Below are 19,172 nucleotides of genomic sequence, written 5' to 3'. Positions count from 1 at the left end.
TTAGACAGTATCATGTGGCACATCTTGGAATAGTGGTTTCCTTTCACTTTCTCATTATGTGCATGAAAATTGTTTGTTATGATTTGTAGTGATCTTGTGATGTTTTTGTAATTGGATATTTCTTGCCCTTATTCACTCACAGTTAATAGCTGTGGGTTTTACTCCTAATTGTGCTCTTACGTTCCATGCTAGTAAAGATCATTTTTTATTAAATGAGCACTTTTGTATTGTCTTTCTGAATGACAGTCTAGTTCTCACATTATTGATGTTCCTGACTTTGTCATTGCAAGTTTCCATTAACATAGTCCTATTTCATATTACAACATAACTGTACATTTAGACTTCATTTTAAAAATACGATGTCTAGTCCTTTAAACAAACTTCTGTTAATGTTTGTCAATAGTATTCATTGTTAACTTCCCATTGGTCTATTGCATACATTAAAATACTTATACTAATCTTTATTTTTGCCAGTTTAATAGTTTCCAGTATGATACTTGCACATTTTAATGGTCACATCTGCAGCTTTTCCTTTGCCTTGACGTATTCCCAAGCTGCTGCTAAAATCATGATAAGCAGTGCCAGTGTCACTGCAAGTGACTATGTTTTTCAATTTAAAAGTTAATGAAGAAAATCAGTGTGTCATGGTACAAGTGGTTAATGTAAAAAAAGGAACTTCTTTTTGTCAGAAACACCAAGATGGTCTAAAAGTAAAGCTTGAGTGTAGTATATGTCATTTTCAGTGTTCTCGTTTGCTTGCTTGCGTGTGGGGGGTTTCGTGTGTGTGTGTCTAATTATTCTAACTTTTTGTATTTAACTTTTCAAGCTTAGTTTCTTGTGAATTCTGATTAGTGAACTCCTTGTTGATGAGGTCAATTTCTTCTGCCTTTCTGCTTTTTTATACGCACTGTTGATCTTACATCTTCTGGTACTTGTGATAACAATTTCAGAGGCTGTTTCAATAGTTTAAGTTTCTGTTAAGTTTTATCTTCAGTACTAATTCTTTGAGAGTTCTGGAGTGAAAACTGTTCTCTTTTTGACTTCCTTATGCTTAGATTACATGAGTGAGTTTTCTTCTAGGCTATTTTGTCTTCGTTCTCGTAGTCTCTTTTCCTTAGATGTGCAAATGATATAGCAATGGAATTCATAGCCCTGTTCTTTAGTTAATATTCATTGTAGCATTTAAGTCTTGTGTTTTCTCTTCTTTGTAGAGTGAGACTTCAGCGGAACAGCAAATTGAACAAATGCCTACCTTCATATTTGGGTGATGGGTAAATTCCAAGAGCATACAAGCAACTCCTTCCTGATTCAAGTAATATAATTACATGGTTTTATAGGAAACTGAAAGTAGCACAGTAAAAGGTATGTAACTGAATGATGAAGCGTATTTGCTTGCTTGTTTTTATGTGTATGGTCTTAAACTACATAACATAAAATAGAAACGGCAGATTCCCTGTAAATATTTCATTAACATTATAATAGTCCAGAGCTTAACCTGACATCCCTGATATTACTGCAAGAAGGTAAGATGGGAAGCTTATTGCATGTCTGCCTTTGCTTTGAAGTTAATCTTTTGCACTTGAGGGAAAGGGATGTATACTATTTCTTATTATTAGTGTGCTTTGTCTAAGACAATTAATGAGGAGATAAACAAGTACTGTTTTATAAAACCCAAAGAATACCCAGAATAGAAATTCAGTGGTCTTTAGTGATGTAACAAATTTTAATGTCTGTGGTGTTTGATATAATAAATGATATTTATTGTCTCTGTTGCTTTTTGGTATGAGCTTTTCAAACTTTTTTTTTTGTTGTTGAAATGAGGCTAGAGTTTGACCGGAACGTTAAGCTGGCACAAGTAAAAGAAGCACTCTATCTCCACATTGACCCAAACATACAAATTTGTATGGTGAAATGGTTGGGAATTTAAAAAAAAAATATATGTATTTTTTCTGCATCAATTTTCAGTGCCTTCAGTCAGTTTATTATTCTGCTTCATAAAGAGTTGCTTGAACTTAGGGAGATGAGACAGAAACAGAGGAGGCAGATGAGAGGGCTGGCTGGACTTAGTTTATTCACAGATGACATTCCCCTAAGTAACCTGAAAATTGCCATCCTGCTACTGAAAATTGCTATCCTGCTACTGGCTGAATGCCGGTGATGGTGACAGCCAGTCATCAGGTGCTCCAGGAATTCAAGCTGGTCTTTTACCCTGTCCTGTAACTGATAGGGTCTGGAGGATCCTGGGGAGAGTCCTGGAATAGAAGACTGCAGGAGCAAGAGCCCAGGCAAGCCTTGAGAGAGAACCATGGAGAAGATCTGGGCATGCCTGAGGGCTTTCACTGAGTAGGGGTCCCCTGGGACCATACATTGCATGTCTGGAACCACTGTGCCTGCCCACCTAACTTTCTGTTGATCATTGTTATCTTCCCTGAAGGATCCGGGAGGTCATGTTAAGAACTGCTGGGCTGACCCACCAGGCTTCTTTCCTGTGTCATATCATCTGTCATTTAGGACAGGGAAACTGTCACTCATTAACTTCAAATATATCTGTGACAAGAAGTGATTTGGTACCCCACATGTTTTTGTTTCTATTTTTGTTTTTTTTCATTATTAATGAATTCACCCTACTCTTAGGCCATTCAGTGATTTTTCTGTAGTCGGGGACATTAATTGCATTTAGTGCCTCTGAATTCTGCCCGGTGAGATTTGTGTAATTTGGCTGCCTTTTTTTTTTTTTTTTTTTTTTTCTGGAAGGAAGCAACAGAGCATGAGCAGGAGAACATGCTCAATTGTGGAAACATTTTGATACTCAGAAGTTATGTAATGGATATCTGTTTGAGCATGGTCTGGACACTTATCAATAGCTGACCTAACTGCTGGCAAATGTCTTTGCCTTTGTCTTTGTATGAACAGGACCTTGTTTCTACTGTGGATAAAAGTAATGTGGTCTATGTTTTGTGTGGTACTTTGGGACTCTAGGTATAAAGAGTCTAATATGCACTTTAGGGGGAATAAGAACCACACCCTAACGATACTGTTGCAGAAAATGTGAAATTTTGACTATCCTAGACCCCTGTTCTTTTGTTTCTATGCAACTTTAGTAGACTTTGTTACTTTGTTAAATTGCAAGATTTATTTCTTATTAGTCATAGTAGTGAGGTGGGTTATTTATCTCTTTGTAGAGGAAGCATTTATATGTATATGCATGTATGTATAGGTAAGTTTTCTATATAGAGAACTGTTGTCCTTCATTAGTAAAATGACAGCGTTTTGTTTACTGTGATCACGTAACATTGTCTAACAAAAGCAGGTTGGCTGTGCGCAGAAGCAGGAAGGGAGCAGCAGTATGAATCTAAATTTTCCTTTATTTGACTTTATGTATTCCACATATTGTCTAGACATTTCTCAACCACGTATAATTAATACACTTTCTTTTTGGCTGTGCAAATCATTTTATTGAAAAATGTGTTGAACGTACTGCAACGACTGAATTTCTTGTATCAAATTAAATAAGTGCAGTCTGTATTATCTGTAGGTATGTTTTCATATAACAGGTTGTAAGTTTCAATCTCATTTCAGTACTGCATATTTGTAACATACAGATTGTGAGTTTCAGTAGTAAATTCAGTACTACATATTGGGCTACAGTTTGATACATCCTCACTATAATTACTTTATTTTTTCAGTACTCATGGGTAAGAGAAAGGAAGAAAGTGTTTCAAAGCCTAGATCCCACAAAAGACAGAGGCAAGAATTCACACATGAGCACAGTGATGGGTTGAATGATGAAGAAAACTTATTGTTTTCATTTGATAGTAATTTATCTTCTGTGTCGGTAAGTTGTTTTAAAAAAATTCCAAAACTAAGAAAATTGATGTATAAAATTCTCTATCTTTGGTTGATGTTGAAATAAGTCTTGTATGTAGGCTTCAACTGAACCAATCTAAAAGAAAATAGAGAGAATGGCTGTAATGAGAACTTCTGAAAGAGTTCATTCTTACCATATTTTTGTGGATCATGTAGTTTTGACAGTTGATCATAAAATAACAGTATTCTGGTTTTATGGAATGAATGCTATTGAAGTTGACAACCAAGTAAAGTTGAAAGATTTTGTTTAATAGAAGTATGGCATATTTGGTTTAGGGCTGTAGGAAAAGAAGAAAAAATATTTAGAAAAACAAATGGTTTACTAAAAGAAGCACTAGATGCTTTCTTTTGTATAGCTGACACTTTGAAATGGCAATTAAAAATGTTTGAAATGCTTGTTTTAGAAGTGAAACTTGACAATAGGAATACCTTTCTTCATTTTTTCCGTAATAATTTAGTTTGATGTTGGACTCTTAAAAAAGTAATTTTTGAGCACATGAGTACAGTGTTACATGTTATACGACACTGAGGTTGATTTATGATCCACAGAGGTGTAACTCCTCACTTCATTTTCTTGAACAGTACCTATTCTGTGTCATTGGATTTTCTTATTTTTCCAAAAAACTTTGTTTGCTTAGAAAGCATTGCTTTTCTGAAGCATTGCAGATAAAGTTACCTGTCAAAATAGTATGAGTTGAACATCGGGGTGTCCCTTTCATTTCTAGTTTCATTTCCTCCTTGCTAACTTAATTCTATTTCCCTTTTTCAAAATTGTGCTAAGACATCTTAGTGGTGTTTAAATAACGAAATCTCTCTATGGTGCTCTTTACTTACTGCTCTAATGTATGTATTATGATCTTGATCTTTTATATTAATTGTAAGTTAGTTATGGCAGGAACTGAAACTTGCCATTGTTAAGAGTTAAGTTTGGGTAACTGTTTTGATCTTAATTTATGTAATAAGCAACTTTTCACAATACCATTAAACCCTTCCGATGTCCCTGTGGTTTGTTAACATTGATGGTTTTTAACATAGTCATTTGAATTCTCATTAAATTTAAAATAGATGAAATGTATTTAATTAAAATGCACACATAACATAATATCTATTTAGACTGTAGGGGAAGTTGGGATAATTGAAAGTATCCAGCTGAAGAACTTTATGTGCCATTCCATGTTGGGACCTTTTCAGTTTGGATCAAATCTCAATTTTGTTGTTGGAAACAATGGAAGTAAGTATTAATTGCAACATTGCTATGCCAAAAGACTGATTTTGGTAATAATTTAAAACATCTAATTTTGATTTGGAAAAAAAAAAAAGAAAGATACATAGGTGAGCTAACAATTCTAAGAATGTAGATTGGTTCAGTTTTAGACTCAGGAAGCCCATGGGTCTATGCCGGTAGTCCAGAGCTGATGAAAAAGTGAAGTTTTAAATTCAGAGGTTTGCAAAAGATAATGTGCAAAACATATTATTATACAAATTTATGTATAATTCAAATATAAGTTTCATGTACTCATATGTTCATTTTAAAATACATAGTAATTGTCCAAGTTTATGTGAAGTAGAAGCTGTTTTAGAAGGATGTGATTCTTTTCGCAAGTTCACTTCTTCTGGAGGGAACATTTCAAAAATTGAATATAAGTGTTTAAATAGAGCTTAAAACCTTTTAGTTAACTGAATGATAATATGTATTTGATTTTTTCTCTTGTATAAATGTTTTCTGCATGCTTGTGAGGAAGGGAGTTTCTTTTCCTCCTGAGGTAGGACATCTTGTTGAATGCGTATTGCTAAAGAATAGCAACAGAAGTTTGGCTCAGAATTAATTTGGGGGGGGGTACTTTAAAGAATGAATGGTTTTTTTGTTTGTTTGTTTGTTGTTTGGTAATTGTTTATTTCTACAGCTATGACTATTTTATGTATCTGATAGAAATTGGAATTTAAGTGCTTGAATACATAAGCAGTCAAGCAAACAGGCCAAAGCTCATCTGGAGCTCAATCTGGCTACTGCCGTTAAAGACAACAAAAAATGTTTTTACAAATACATCAATGCAAAACAGAGGACTAAGGAGAATCTCCATCCTTTACTGGATGCGGGGGGGAACTTAGTTACAAGAGATGAGGAAAAGGCAGAGGTACTTAATGCCTTCTTTGCCTCAGTCTTTAGCGGCAAAACCAGTTGCTCTCTGGATACCCAGTACCCTGAACTGGTGGAAGGGGATGGGGAGCAGAATGTGGCCCTCACTATCCACGAAGAAATGGTTGGCGACCAGCTACGGCACTTGGATGTATGCAAGTCGATGGGGCCAGATGGGATCCACCCGAGGGTACTGAGAGAACTGGTGGAGGAGCTGGCCAAGCCGCTTTCCATCATTTATCAACAGTCCTGGCTATCGGGGGAGGTCCCAGTCGACTGGTGGCTAGCAAACGTGATGCCCATCTACAAGAAGGGCCGGAGGGTAGACCTGGGGAATTATAGGCCTGTCAGTTTGACCTCAGTGCCAGAGAAGCTCATGGAGCAGATTATCTTGAGTGTCATCATGTGGCACTTACTGGGCCTGACCACCTGGCTGCCCTGTCAGCATGGGTTTATGAAAGGCAGGTCCTGCTTGATGAACCAAATCTCCTTCTATGACAAAGTGACACGATTAGTGGATGAAGGAAAGGCTGTGGATGTGGTCTACCTTGACTTCAGCAAGGCTTTTGACACCGTCTCCCACAGCATTCTCCTCAAGAAACTGTCTGCTTGTGGCTTGGACTGGCGTACACTTCATTGAGATAAACACTTGCTGGATAGCCGGGCCCAAAGAGTTGTGGTGAATGGAGTCAAATCCAGTTGGAGGCCAGTCACTAGTGGCGTTCCCCAGGGCTTGGTGCTGGGGCTGGTCCTCTTTTTATCTTTATCGATGATCTGGATGAGGGGATCGAGCGCACCCTCAGTAAGCTTGCAGATGACACCAAGCTAGGTGCGTGTGTTGATCTGCTCGAGGGCAGAAAGGCTCTGCAGGAGGATCTGGATAGGCTGCACCGATGGGCTGAGGTCAACTGCATGAAGTTCAACAAGGCCAAGTGCCGGGTCCTGCACCTGGGGCACAAGAACCCCAAGCAGAGCTACAGGCTGGGAGATGAGTGGTTGGAAAGCTGCCAGGCAGAGAAGGACCTGGGAGCGATGGTTGATAGCTGCCTGAATATGAGCCAGCAGTGTGCTCAGATGGCCAAGAAGGCCAACGGCATCCTGGCTTGTGTAAGAAGCAGTGTGGCCATCAGGGCTAGGGAAGTGATTGTCCCCCTGTACTCAGTTCTGGTGAGGCCGCACCTCGAGTACTGTGTTCAGTTTTGGGCCCCTCGCTACAAGAAGGACATCGAGGTGCTTGAGTGAGTCCAGAGAAGGGCGACGAGGCTGGTGAGGGGTCTGGAGAACAAGTCTTATGAGGAGTGGCTGAGGGAGCTGGGCTTGTTCAGCCTGGAGAAGAGGAGGCTCAGGGGCGACCTTATTGCTCTTTACAGATACCTTAAAGGAGGCTGTAGCGAGGTGGGAGTTGGTCTGTTCTCCCACGTGCCTGGTGACAGGACGAGGCGGAAGAGGCTGAAGTTGCGCCAGGGGTGTTTTAGGTTGGATGTTAGGAAGAACTTCTTTACTGAAAGGGTTGTTAGGCATTGGAACAGGCTGCCCAGGGAAGTGGTGGAGTCACCATCCCTGGAAGTCTTTAAAAGACGTTTAGATGTTGAACTTAGTGATACATGTATGGTTTAGTGGAGGACTTGTTAGTGTTAGGTCAGAGGTTGGACTTGATGATCTTGAGGTCTCTTCCAACCTAGACAATTCTGTGATTCTGTGAAAATCTATAAGGTAAGTGAATTGGATAAAAAGCACAAGAACTTTAAAATAAAATAAAAACTTCAATGCTTTTATTACAGGTGGAAAAAGTTCTGTGTTAACTGCTCTTATTGTTGGACTTGGTGGGAAAGCCACTGCTACTAACAGAGGTTCCTCACTAAAAATGTTTGTAAAAACCGGAGCAACGTAAGTAAAACTTATTTGTTTTAAGATGGGGTATGTAGTTCAGTGATTTTTGATTATGGTTAGCTGATCAGCCTTTTGTTAACTTCATTCTCTCTGTTTTCCAACTGGGTCTAACTCATAAGGGAAAAAAAAAAGCAAAGCATAACACTGCCATATTAAAAATAAATAAATAGAAATTTACCAGTAGAATGCCACTAGCTCTGAACTAGCTAAGACATAGCAAAATGAGCTGCTTATTGCTTAGTTCTTGTATATTGCTTTCATGGCATACTTGAATATCCTACAGAAGGATTTGATTTAATTTAAAAACAAACAAACAAAAAAAACATAGGAAATGAGTTAACCTCACTACTCACAGAATAGTGATAAGTCAGAAGTGATAAGTCCTGTGATTTGAGTGCAAGGACCTTGACATGCAGGTGGATTATTTAATGCAAAGGAAGTGAATTTGTGTCTGCAGCAGGAGTGGAGTTAGTATGTTTAGGGGAACCAAAAATAGATGGGAGGAGGTTTAAAAGCTTACATTTACATAGTGCTGTAACCCAGAGTCCTAGGCTTTTCCTTTTAGAGGTGCCTGGTACTACAAATTTTTGCAGTATGTGCCTTATACATAATGACACTTGCATCGTTCACCTAAGAACCAGAAAATCTGAATTCAGAATTGAAACCACATAATTTCTTTCCTAGAAGAATGCTTTCAGCAGTGAATTATAGGTTACTTTTGTTAGGCATGGCTTACAGAAGCCAAACGGCTTTTTACCCCAGAAACCAGTCTGGGGACAGTAGAAGAACCGAAAAGGAACTTGATTCTGCAACCTAAACACAAAGGCAGTCAGATGGAAGGACAGGTGGGGGAATCTGCTCTCACAACTATTTGCTCTTGACTCCTAACTTATCTGAAGGGGCAAAAGGACAGTGTGTAGCAATGTTTCTGGCTACATGTCTGTTTTGGCTCAAACAGCACCAGTATGCTTTGTTCTTACTTGTACTATGACTGACTTTAAGTTGCTACCTACACAAGACATGACAATTTTTGTGGAAAATTAGAATGTTCTGTGTTTTTTTATTTTTTTTTTTATTTGGAACTAATTTCAGTTTGCCTGTGGTGGTTTGAGTGTGTTTTTTTGTTTAAAGTTCTGCAGATATCTCAATAACATTGCGAAACCAAGGTAGAGATGCATTTAAACCAGAAGTGTATGGTGACTCTATTATAGTGAATCAGCACATTACTCTGGAAGGAAGCAGAAGTTACAGACTGAAAAGCAAATCTGGTTGGTGTTAGTCTTTAAAGCTCTTCAAATATTCTCATTGCCTTAAATGCCTTGTTGTTAATGACAGATTGTTTCTTATAAGGTCAGCAGTTTTGCATTTACCTTAACATCTTAGACCTTCATATGTTAGAAAGTAAAAAGCAGTTGTGTCAGGTTCTGCATGATGTGAGGTCATACAACATTATGTTTTATGTAGTTTTTTTTTTGTTGCTGTTGAATTGTCTGATTTACCTAAATTCTGTCACAGAGGAATTGAAGTAAGAAGTGGCTTTAAATAGAAGTACAAATTTCTGTGCAAATGCAAATATCATATTGGAAAAATTAAACATATATATATATATATATATTGTTTAGGAATAAAGCAATGCTACAAAAATACTAATCTCATTTATCTTCAGTAAGAAGCACTAGATTGAACAAAAGATTGGAAGGTTGCATGTCTCTTTTCTTTGGACCAATTGTTATTCTCTCTCTCAGGGACCGTAGTTTCTTCCAAGAAAGAGGAACTCTTAGGAATACTGGATCACTTTAACATACAGGTAATTGATGCAGTGTTTACATTCTGTGTAATTTAAGATGTACTATATTAATACATATATTTTATAATTCTTTAAATGCAATGCTTCATTTTGTGTAATAAGAGAAGTTCACCTTTTGCATGTTCTTTCATGATCACTCCCGAAGGCAAAAGAAAATTAAAATTTTATGAACCTCATATCGTGCAGAATAAGACTCTGTATCAGACAAGTAAACTTTTGGTGTAATCTGCAAACTTTGGGTTATGTATCATATTAATGAAAGTCTTAGCCTATGTAGGTTTCTTACATACCTGGACCCTATTATTTATTTATTTTTCCCCTGATGATTTTTTTCAACTTTTTCTATTGCAGAAATGTGGTAGACTTTTTTTACATGTATTTCTTATTTTTTTGCTGCCTATGTGATTAAGGAAAGATTAGGTAGTGTACATCAAGTATAAAACATTCAAAATATTCAGCTTGTCAAATAATATAAATTTCATTTACTATGTATTGATTTTATGTTGTGGGAACTTCTGGAAGAATATATTGGACAGTTGATTGAATTGAATGATGTACTTTGGGCAATTAAATGAAGACAAATTAAATGGCATTGGATGAAATTCCCAATGTTAATCTTGTTAAATAAATAGATAAAACAAGCACTTTCCAGAAGACGTTTTTCTTCCCTGAAAACAGTTCCTCAAAAGTCATTTTTTTGATTCAAATTTGTGTTAGGAGTGTGGGTTGTTTCTTTTTTTGTGTGTGTGTCTGTGTGTGTGTGTGTACGCGCATATGGTTCCCATCCCAACCCTAATCGCAGTTACATGGTATCTCTTTTTTCTAAAATAAAAATAAAGTAGTGCATCTAACATTACAGGTAGATAATCCCATGTCTGTTTTAACTCAAGAGATGAGTAAGCACTTCTTACAGTCTAAAAATGAAGGTGACAAGTATAAGGTAAGAAAAATCTTTTAATACATTGATTAAATGTTAAAAGGTAACTTTAGTCAGTTTGGTTCAGGTAATTAAAAAAAAGACACAATGCACTCCAGGAAAATAAAGAGAAATATTTGAAACAAAAAATACAGGTTTGAAAATTTTAGAGCTGTCATTTGGAGGGGGGGGGGGGGGAAAAAAAAAAAAAAAAAACTTTCAGAATTCTTGATTTTAATTACCTGATTGTAGCAGTCATCCACTTGCAGAAACAGTTATTTGAAGTTTCTTTTTTCTAAAAGTATTGACCAAATTATTAAATTTTCTAGGATGCTGCTGAGTTGCTTCATTATTCAAAAATACCTCACCAGTTATTTTGCTTAATGTATCAGTTACTGTACATAGCAGTTGGGATGAGTGGTCTTCCCATGGTAATTATGTAAAGTTCACTTAGGTAAACTAATATATTTGACATCTGCATCTTTTTATTCTTTTATAGTTTTTTATGAAGGCGACTCAGCTGGAGCAAATGAAAGAAGATTATTCATATATTATGAAAACTAAAGAAAATACAAGTCTTCAGATAGAACAAGGAGAAGAGGTATGTTAAAGTTGCAGTAATTATTAACACAGGTTTGAGCACTGAAATAGCTAATAGTTAAAAGTATGTAGTTTTGGCTTGTTCTTAGTCAAAGTTAAACTTTCAAAAAAAAATTCTTTCCAACATTTCATATTGCATTGTAGCATTATGCTTCTACAATTGAATTTTTTTTTTTAAAGCGTCTTCAAGAGCTTAAGCAGCTTTATAATGAAAAAAAGGAACGTTACAAAAGCATTGGGTATGTTAATGAAATGCGAAATCATCTTGAAGAGTTGAAACATAAAATGGCATGGGCTGTGGTAAGTTCCTTGTTCTAATGTTTCCACGTATAAAACCAACTTTAAATTATTCCTAAACTGCTGAAGGCATTCTGATATGTGCTAATATTTAGGTGGGTGAGATGGAAAGAGAAATACAGCCAATCAGAGAAGGCATCAGAGCTGAAGAAGGAAATACAGAAAAGTTTGATCAGAAGCTAGAGGAATGCCAGGTACATATAAAGTTTAAACTATGTTTCAATTTTTGGTTTTGCTTTCTTCGCTTAAGAATAGAAATAATATTGAAAATTATGCTTCTCCTTTAGCTTGTAAACTGACTTTCTAGGCTTTTTTCAAGGCTCTGTAGTCTTATAGATACTGGTGTTTACCATCTGCAAATGTTTGCATTCCACATCCAATTGGAGAAAAATACTAGGACTAGTTTTCTGCTTTTTAATAGGGGTTTATATGAGTGGTTTTCATGCTGATGCTTTAGATCTAGGTATAATTACACTACTTTTGCTGTGAATTTTGGATGGCTACCATTGCTTATCCCAATGAATGTGAACTGAAATTGTTTCATTGTTGAGAGTACTCCTTCAGTGCCTGTGCCTTTTAACAGCAGAGTATCTTTCAGAGATGTGTCATGTTAGGTTTCCTTAGTTTTCAGTGCACTGAAGATGAATGTCTGATTCCAGGAGACATCTGGAAATTAAACAGACTTTTTGGATGGTACTTAAAACTTCTGGAGGTAGCAGAAAAGAATAATATTGCAAAACATTCAGAATTGCAATGACATGTATCATTTGCAGGGAAATACTAGGCACTGTTATTTTAAACTTTTCAGTCTTTTGAAACTTCTCCAAATTCTCTGAATTGGCACTTTTTTAAATATTGGAAAAAAAAAAAAAAACACCTAAAAGTACATATTTGTTTTAAAATTTAAGTATTTTTTTATTGTATGGCCAAACATGTATGTGTAATATTGAAGAAACATTGTCTGGATACTGGTCTCACCTCTCTCCATTTGGCCTTATTGTAGTTAGAGTCCTGTGTTTTGAGTAAAGCATAAGTAAGAAAAAAAAAAAAAAAAAGATTTGATAGTCTTTGGTTTCCTGAGTGTGTTCCTATATTAATTTTCCTCTTTGCATATTGTGAATGACTTGTGAGATGTGTCAGCAGATGGATTCTTTTAGGTCATACTTCCTCTGTAGCATGAAGAGGTTTTGCAGAAAATTTTGTTTCATTACTACTTGCATATTATTTTCTTTTTGTCCTAAAGGTTAAAGTAAATGAAGCAGAGGAGAAGTACAAAACAATACAAGAGAAATTAGTAACAATAAATGAAGAAGCAGAAACCCTGCAACCTCAGTGTATTTTATTAAAAGCTGATGTGCAGGCAAGAAGAAAAGCAGTTAATGAAGCTGAGGTAGGCAAAGCAACTTTCAATGTTGATACTGATTTAAAGCCTTAATTCTCTTCCTTGTCTACCCGTATATGCTTCTATGTCTAAGCTTCCTGAATGTGTAATTCAAAAAGGTGATTGATTGGCAAGTAGCTTTTCTTCAGGGTCATAGAATTTATATCTCTACGCAGGTGTTAAGCAATGGACAGCTTCAGTCAGCATATGATTAGAGAGTGTAAAAAGGAAGGTATAACAGTTAATTTGATTTTTTTTTTTATTATTGGAAGTATTAGTAATTGTTTGTTCAGATGCAGTTCCTTGTTTACTTTCTCAAAACTGTATTTCTGTCTTGAAATTATTCTTGTTTCTGCTAAGATAATGTCCTGTTTCCTTCACAGGTACTTTATAACCGTGTCAAAACTGAGTTGAAACGTCTGGGAAAAGATGATGAACAGCTGCGTAATCGAATTGAAGAAATGAAAAACAGGTAAATACAGATACAGTGATTATGGTGTATATTTACTGTATAGATATATACAGAGTGAGTTCTTCTGATTAATGAGAAAATCTGTAGTAACAGAAAACAGTTGTTTAACTAGACCCTTCTGAAGATTAAACATTTAAATGTCTCTGTCCATGCTTCTTTGTATGCCAAGATTTTGACTGGAAGGTCATGAGGCAATTGGGCAGAAAAAAGCTTTTCTTTTTCCTTGGTGACAGTATACATTTTTCTAGCTTATACAGTGTTGCAAAACAAATACTCTTTAAAACAGTTATTATAGGAATGTAATGTGAGAATTGTGTGATTGCAAATTTAAAATGAAAAAGATCACTCTGATTTGTAGATCTTGTGAATGCTCTGAATCTTAAATACATTTTTTTGATTCATAGATCTATCTATATGTGATGTACTAAAAGTTTGTAAGTACATATCAGAAGTAGTATTTTGTTAAAACTTTTATCATTTTAACTAAAATTAAGTAAACCCTGCAAATTATAGTGCAGTTTTTAAAATATTGAAGTGTGATCTCTTCTAGTGCTAATAGGATTTCAGTTCCTGAAAAGATGGAAAAACAAAGGAAAATTGCACAGTTAAAGGAAAAGTTACAGGCGTTTCATGATGAAGAAGTGATGATTGGCCAACAGATGGATCAGTTTCAGCAGGCTATTTATAAACATAAGGAAGAAGATGCTAAACTTAGGTAAGTTAGAGATGTTATTTTTTACTTCAAATTATGAGAGATCATCTCTTATATACCTTCATTTCCTTGCATTCGAGTATGAGGCTTCAGTTTCTATATTTGCTTTTGTTTGTTGTTTCCCTCTCCTTCCTAGTTGATCTTAGGAATTGCTAAACTTTTCTCCGCAGAGTATGGCTAAATTCAGAAACTTTTGGAGAATTAACAAAACCGTTATGTTATTAAAGATGAAAGGTAATACTAATTTAAAGCCTGGTTTAAATCTATGCTGCAATTTGATGTCCTCCTTTCTTCCCATTGTCTGTCACTTATTCTCGTATCATCACCTTATGGGACTATGATTTGCATTATTTTCATGTTTTATATGCTAGTAAATCCCGGTATGACATCGTCAGATCTACAACGTGATGTAACAAATTATATACACTTAAAGATAATTATTGTATCTATAATTACATGTAAATTTATGGAGACTTTAAACCACTTGCTTCAAATGTCTATTTAACTCATAAATGAACTAGAAAAACAAAGCATTTATATGCTGTGATTTGGAAACCTGAACTTGAGCAGTGGTTACCGGAGGGGGTTATGGTTATGTTGCCATTTATTGTTTAAAGACATTTGAGAATTGTTGCCCATTATACATGATATGTTATTAACAAAACATCTTTTACCAAATATCAAAGACAGTATTTTCTTTCTTCTGTTGAAGACCTTTGTAGAAGAGGGTGAAATTGAAATATGAAAATAGAAAGTAGTATTGATCTTTTACTTTGTTGTCATTTTTTGTTTATAACATGTATTACTGTGTAAATAATGCACAATACAAATTTACAGTTTGTTAGGTGTCTTTCTGTAAGACAAAATTCATCTTAGAATATTGTCTTGCTGTTGTGCTTTTTGCTTCGGTTGTTTTTTTTCACCAAGTAAAATTGTTTATCAATATGTATCTCTAGCATTCTGTACTGCTTGATATAATTTTGGTGTTTTTACATCTGCTTTAGCATTTTTATCTGTGTTGTGCTCTTCTCTTCGTACCTTTCACCATGGTAAAGTCACATAAAGCTATGTTGCAAAGTGGCATCTTGTGTTTTTTTTTTTTTTATTTTTTTTGTCTCATGTTTCTTAAAGCTCTAAAATAATTGTGGGTTTGTAACTAGTTCTACTTTGATGTATGGAGGTCTTCTCATGCTATCCTATTATATTAATACTTAAAAAAAAATAAGACCACAATTATTTCTCTAAAATTAAGACTTCATAAGCTGCTGCTACTGAAAAAAAATCTCTTCTTTTAGGAGAGAAGAGGGTGATATGAAACAAGAATTGGATGCTAAGCAGAAACAGCTGAGAGAGCTGAGAGATAGTAAAACAAATATCTTTAAAAGATTTGGACAACATGTACCATCATTTCTTGAAGCAGTTGAAACAGCCTACAGGCAAGGACACTTTAAACGCAAACCTGTTGGACCTTTAGGTAAGAATAACAGCTGAAAAATACAGTTTTTGGAATATTTCTGTACAGGTTTACTTGAATGGCTGCTGCTGGCAACAATGAACTTTTAGAAAAGCTATTTGTTATTGAGGGAGTTCAAAATATATCTTCTGTAATTCCTGGACTAAAATTTTTGTTTTGGTAGACTATCTTTTGCTTCTGTCCTTTTTATCATATTATTTAGGTAAAATCTGTCTTTCCTAATTTTGCAGCTGTTTTTATTATGGTATTTTATGCAGTTACAATGTGAAACTTGCTATCCCTTCAATTCCTACACAACCTCATAACTTTGGCTTGGTTTCATGGCTTGTTACTGATCTTGTTTTAATTCATCCTTTCAGGCTATTTGTGGAAAAAAATGAGTTTGGGGGTTTAAAAGGTTTCCTGCTTTTAAATTTGGATGGCATGAAAGGCTCACTTATACTCAGGAAAGGGCATCTGGCTAAACTGTGTGATACTAGCAGTATTTCTAGGACTTCTGGGAAGAAGTTTGGAGACTTTGGGAGATTATGCTGTTATCTTAGAGCTGTTCCCCTTTGAGTCTGGGTAATTTTCTTCTGAAGACATCTTAAATCAAAAAATTCTTTGGCTGTCATGCCAACTCTCCAATTGTTTATTTTGTGAAGACATTGTAAAATACATTTCAGAATGGTGTTGCAGAGCAGGAGAGTTTTGAGTGGAATTATGACATTTGAAGGGGCTTGCCAAGTATCATAAGGTAGGGAGATGCTTAGCTGAGGACTTTGCTCTTAGATTAGATCGACCATGCTAACAGGAATTCCAGGGGAGAGTTAAGTCTGGCTGTAAGGTCTTGATGCTGCTTGCTTGGTGAGGTGTGTTGCAGGAAGGTCTCATCCCTCAAAATCTTCCTACTCACCAATGGAGGAATAGTTTAAGATAATGATGGGGATTGGGTGTTTCAGTGATGTGTTGCAATGCAGTGAACTTTTAAAACATAGAGTAAATAAATAGTTATTAGAAAAGCAGTTTTTCTAGTTCATAGGTCTGATAAAAGTTAGGGAAATGGAGGAAAAAAATCCTGCCTGGTGTACTAAACAAAAACAGCAATAGAAAAACACACAAAAACAGTTCAGTTTAATTATTGAAGTAGTACAGTTGAAAGAGTCAGTTCTATGTGTGGCTGTCAGTGTATCTTATCTACTGTAGGTACTTGGAAAACTAGGTGTTTACTGCAGGATGGGGATGTGTGAACACTGCTACTGATGACAGGTGATACAATGAAATCCTCATGTTGACTTATAGCATAGTTTTCCTCTGCCTTCACCCTTGGAGCAGTTAATAAGTAGTCTTTGCCATGACACACTCTTGCTCTGCTGCCATCAAATTAGTATCTTAATGGAGTTAGTGGCCTCTCAAAGAACTTAAAACAACAAAAACAAAAGAAGCGCAGGCCTCTAGGAAGACAAATTATGTATGTTGTCAGGGTAGCTTGTCTGTTGTAGAGCAATTTCTTTTTTAGTGAACTCTTTTTTTTCCTTCTTGTAATAAAGGTTTATTTCAGAGCCTTTAAAAAGGAAAGAAAAAAATGAAAACAAGAACACAGCGGTAAAAATGCATTATGTAAGTATATGTTATGGAACAAAGCTCCTAAAGCCTTGTCTTGTTTGTTTGTATAGGTGCTTTCATTCATCCGAAAGAGGCTGAACTGTCCTTGGCTATTGAATCTTGTTTAAAGAGCTTAGTTCAGGCATTTTGCTGTGATAATCATAGTGATGAAAGAGTTCTTCAGCAGCTGATGGCAAATCATTATCCACGTGGGCTTAGACCTTCAATAATTGTAAATAAATTTCAGGATAAAGTTTATGATGTTAGACACAGGTAAGTTACATTTTGAATTTTGTTACATAGTTACAGTGTTATCAATTGTTATCAATTTGAAAGAACTATGTATAATTTTGATTCAAAGAATTTAATGTCAAATTTATGTTTTTTTTTTTTTTTTTTTTTTTTTTTTTTTTTTTTTTTTTTTTTTTTTTTTTTTTTTAGAGGAGTTCACCATCCAGAATTCCCATCAGTTCTTACAGCATTGGAAATAGATGATCCAGTGGTTGCCAACTGTTTGATTGATATGAGGGGTATAGAAAAAATCCTGCTGATTAAAGTAAGACTCTCCCCTCCCTACTGGCCTCTAAAGAAAGGCATTGTCTCTTTATATAGTCTATATCCAGTTCCTCCTCTGGTTTTTGTCTGTGACAGGCAGGTAGAGGTGTGGTGACTTTCTGGTTTTGTTTTTTGTTGTTTTTTTTTTTTTTATTTTTCCATCCCCAGAAGCATAACTTACAGACACTGAGGTGAGGTCCGTAAAGACAATAACTGCAACAGTTATCTGTGTAACAATGCAGTCCGTACACCAATGCCTTTTCAGATTCTTAATGCTACATACTCTAAAATTATTCTTTCATTACTGTGTTTCTTATTTTTCATTAGAAATGTAAATGATTTCTGAGTGAGAGAACTTCTCCGTTAGTTTTAAAGTAATATCTTTAATTATGGTGGATTTTCTATAGGTATGATAAGGCAATTGTATTTTTCAGAGTAGCCGTAAAGCTCGTGAAGTAATGCAGTCTAATAATCCTCCAAGAAATTGTAGAGAAGCTTTCACTGTTGAAGGGGATCAAGTATTTGACAGGCGATACTATTCTTCTGACTACCGCAGACCCAAGTATCTCAGCAAAAATGTTGAAGCAGAAATAAAGTAAGCATCTTTTTACATTGTTTCTCTAAAATGTGCATTTGTTGACATGAATAGTAGAATTGCATATTTTTCTATTTAGATGTATGTGCATGAGAAACTTCCACCCTCCACTACTCTCCTGTTTCTCCATGTACTTTTTTTGGTCACTCAATAACTTATACGTGTATGTCTGTGTTTTTGTATGTATATAATATCTCAGTATCAATTTTTTTTTTTCCAAGTCATTTAGAGAGTGAAGTTGCAAACAGGAAGGCACGGTTGACAGCATGTCAGCGACATTTGTATTCCATTGAAAATGAGATTAGGCGGAATGAAGATCATCTTCATCGTCATCGACAACACCAAAAAGAACTACAGGTAAAAATAGGTGTTGTGTTAATCTTTAGGCGTTAATCATTTTTTTTTCCTGTTTCACTTTGACTTCTATACTATAATTTGAGCGGGTGATAGTTTTTCAATATTTATGCTTACCTTTGTTCATTTGGTGCTTGTGCAAAAACACAAGGGTCTGCTTGCTATTATCTAGAGGATGTTTTCATTGTTTAGGACAAAGTGATTCAAGTCATATCAGTCCTGGCATATGTTGCTGTTATTCTGTATAGTATCTTTTTTTTTCAGTTGTACTAAATCTCACAAATGAAATTTCTACTTGTTTTTTGTGGTGCAAGAAAGGAGTTGGAAGGAAGTTGCTGCAAAATTTGATACAAGTTTATTTTTCCTGCTTTCTCCTTTATTTCTATCGAGTCTTGCCTGTTAATTCCTAGAATCTTGTTTCTCTTTGTGCTCTTCATTTACGTTCTTTACATGTTTTAATAAATTGAGTGTTTCATGCTTTTAGACTTTGGCTTAATCTGATTTTCTGTATAAACCATTTACAACCATTAA

At 35.4% G+C, this 19,172-nt stretch overlaps 1 protein-coding gene across 3 annotated transcripts in view; it reads left to right on the top strand.

The window, feature by feature from the left end:
* The window catches only part of SMC6 (structural maintenance of chromosomes 6), a 32,515-nt gene that overhangs the window by 1,149 nt on the left and 12,194 nt on the right, over positions 1-19,172 (top strand). For all 3 annotated transcript variants that reach the window (XM_084284098.1, XM_084284099.1, XM_084284097.1), the window contains exons 2-19: positions 1,212-1,362; positions 3,687-3,835; positions 4,981-5,098; positions 7,786-7,891; positions 9,026-9,162; positions 9,640-9,701; positions 10,561-10,641; positions 11,117-11,218; positions 11,398-11,517; positions 11,610-11,708; positions 12,758-12,904; positions 13,279-13,367; positions 13,918-14,082; positions 15,375-15,553; positions 17,209-17,410; positions 17,579-17,693; positions 18,127-18,287; positions 18,509-18,644. In XM_084284098.1, the coding sequence (XP_084140224.1) occupies positions 3,692-3,835; positions 4,981-5,098; positions 7,786-7,891; positions 9,026-9,162; positions 9,640-9,701; positions 10,561-10,641; positions 11,117-11,218; positions 11,398-11,517; positions 11,610-11,708; positions 12,758-12,904; positions 13,279-13,367; positions 13,918-14,082; positions 15,375-15,553; positions 17,209-17,410; positions 17,579-17,693; positions 18,127-18,287; positions 18,509-18,644 (2,163 nt within the window). In that variant the 5' untranslated portion in view covers positions 1,212-1,362; positions 3,687-3,691. The remainder of the gene's footprint in view (positions 1-1,211; positions 1,363-3,686; positions 3,836-4,980; positions 5,099-7,785; positions 7,892-9,025; positions 9,163-9,639; positions 9,702-10,560; positions 10,642-11,116; positions 11,219-11,397; positions 11,518-11,609; positions 11,709-12,757; positions 12,905-13,278; positions 13,368-13,917; positions 14,083-15,374; positions 15,554-17,208; positions 17,411-17,578; positions 17,694-18,126; positions 18,288-18,508; positions 18,645-19,172) is intronic.

The sequence above is a fragment of the Netta rufina genome (assembly GCF_964035555.1).
Source record: "Netta rufina genome assembly, chromosome: 3".
NCBI classification, from domain to species: Eukaryota; Metazoa; Chordata; class Aves; order Anseriformes; family Anatidae; genus Netta; species Netta rufina.
This window is presented reverse-complemented; position numbering and strand designations above follow the sequence as displayed.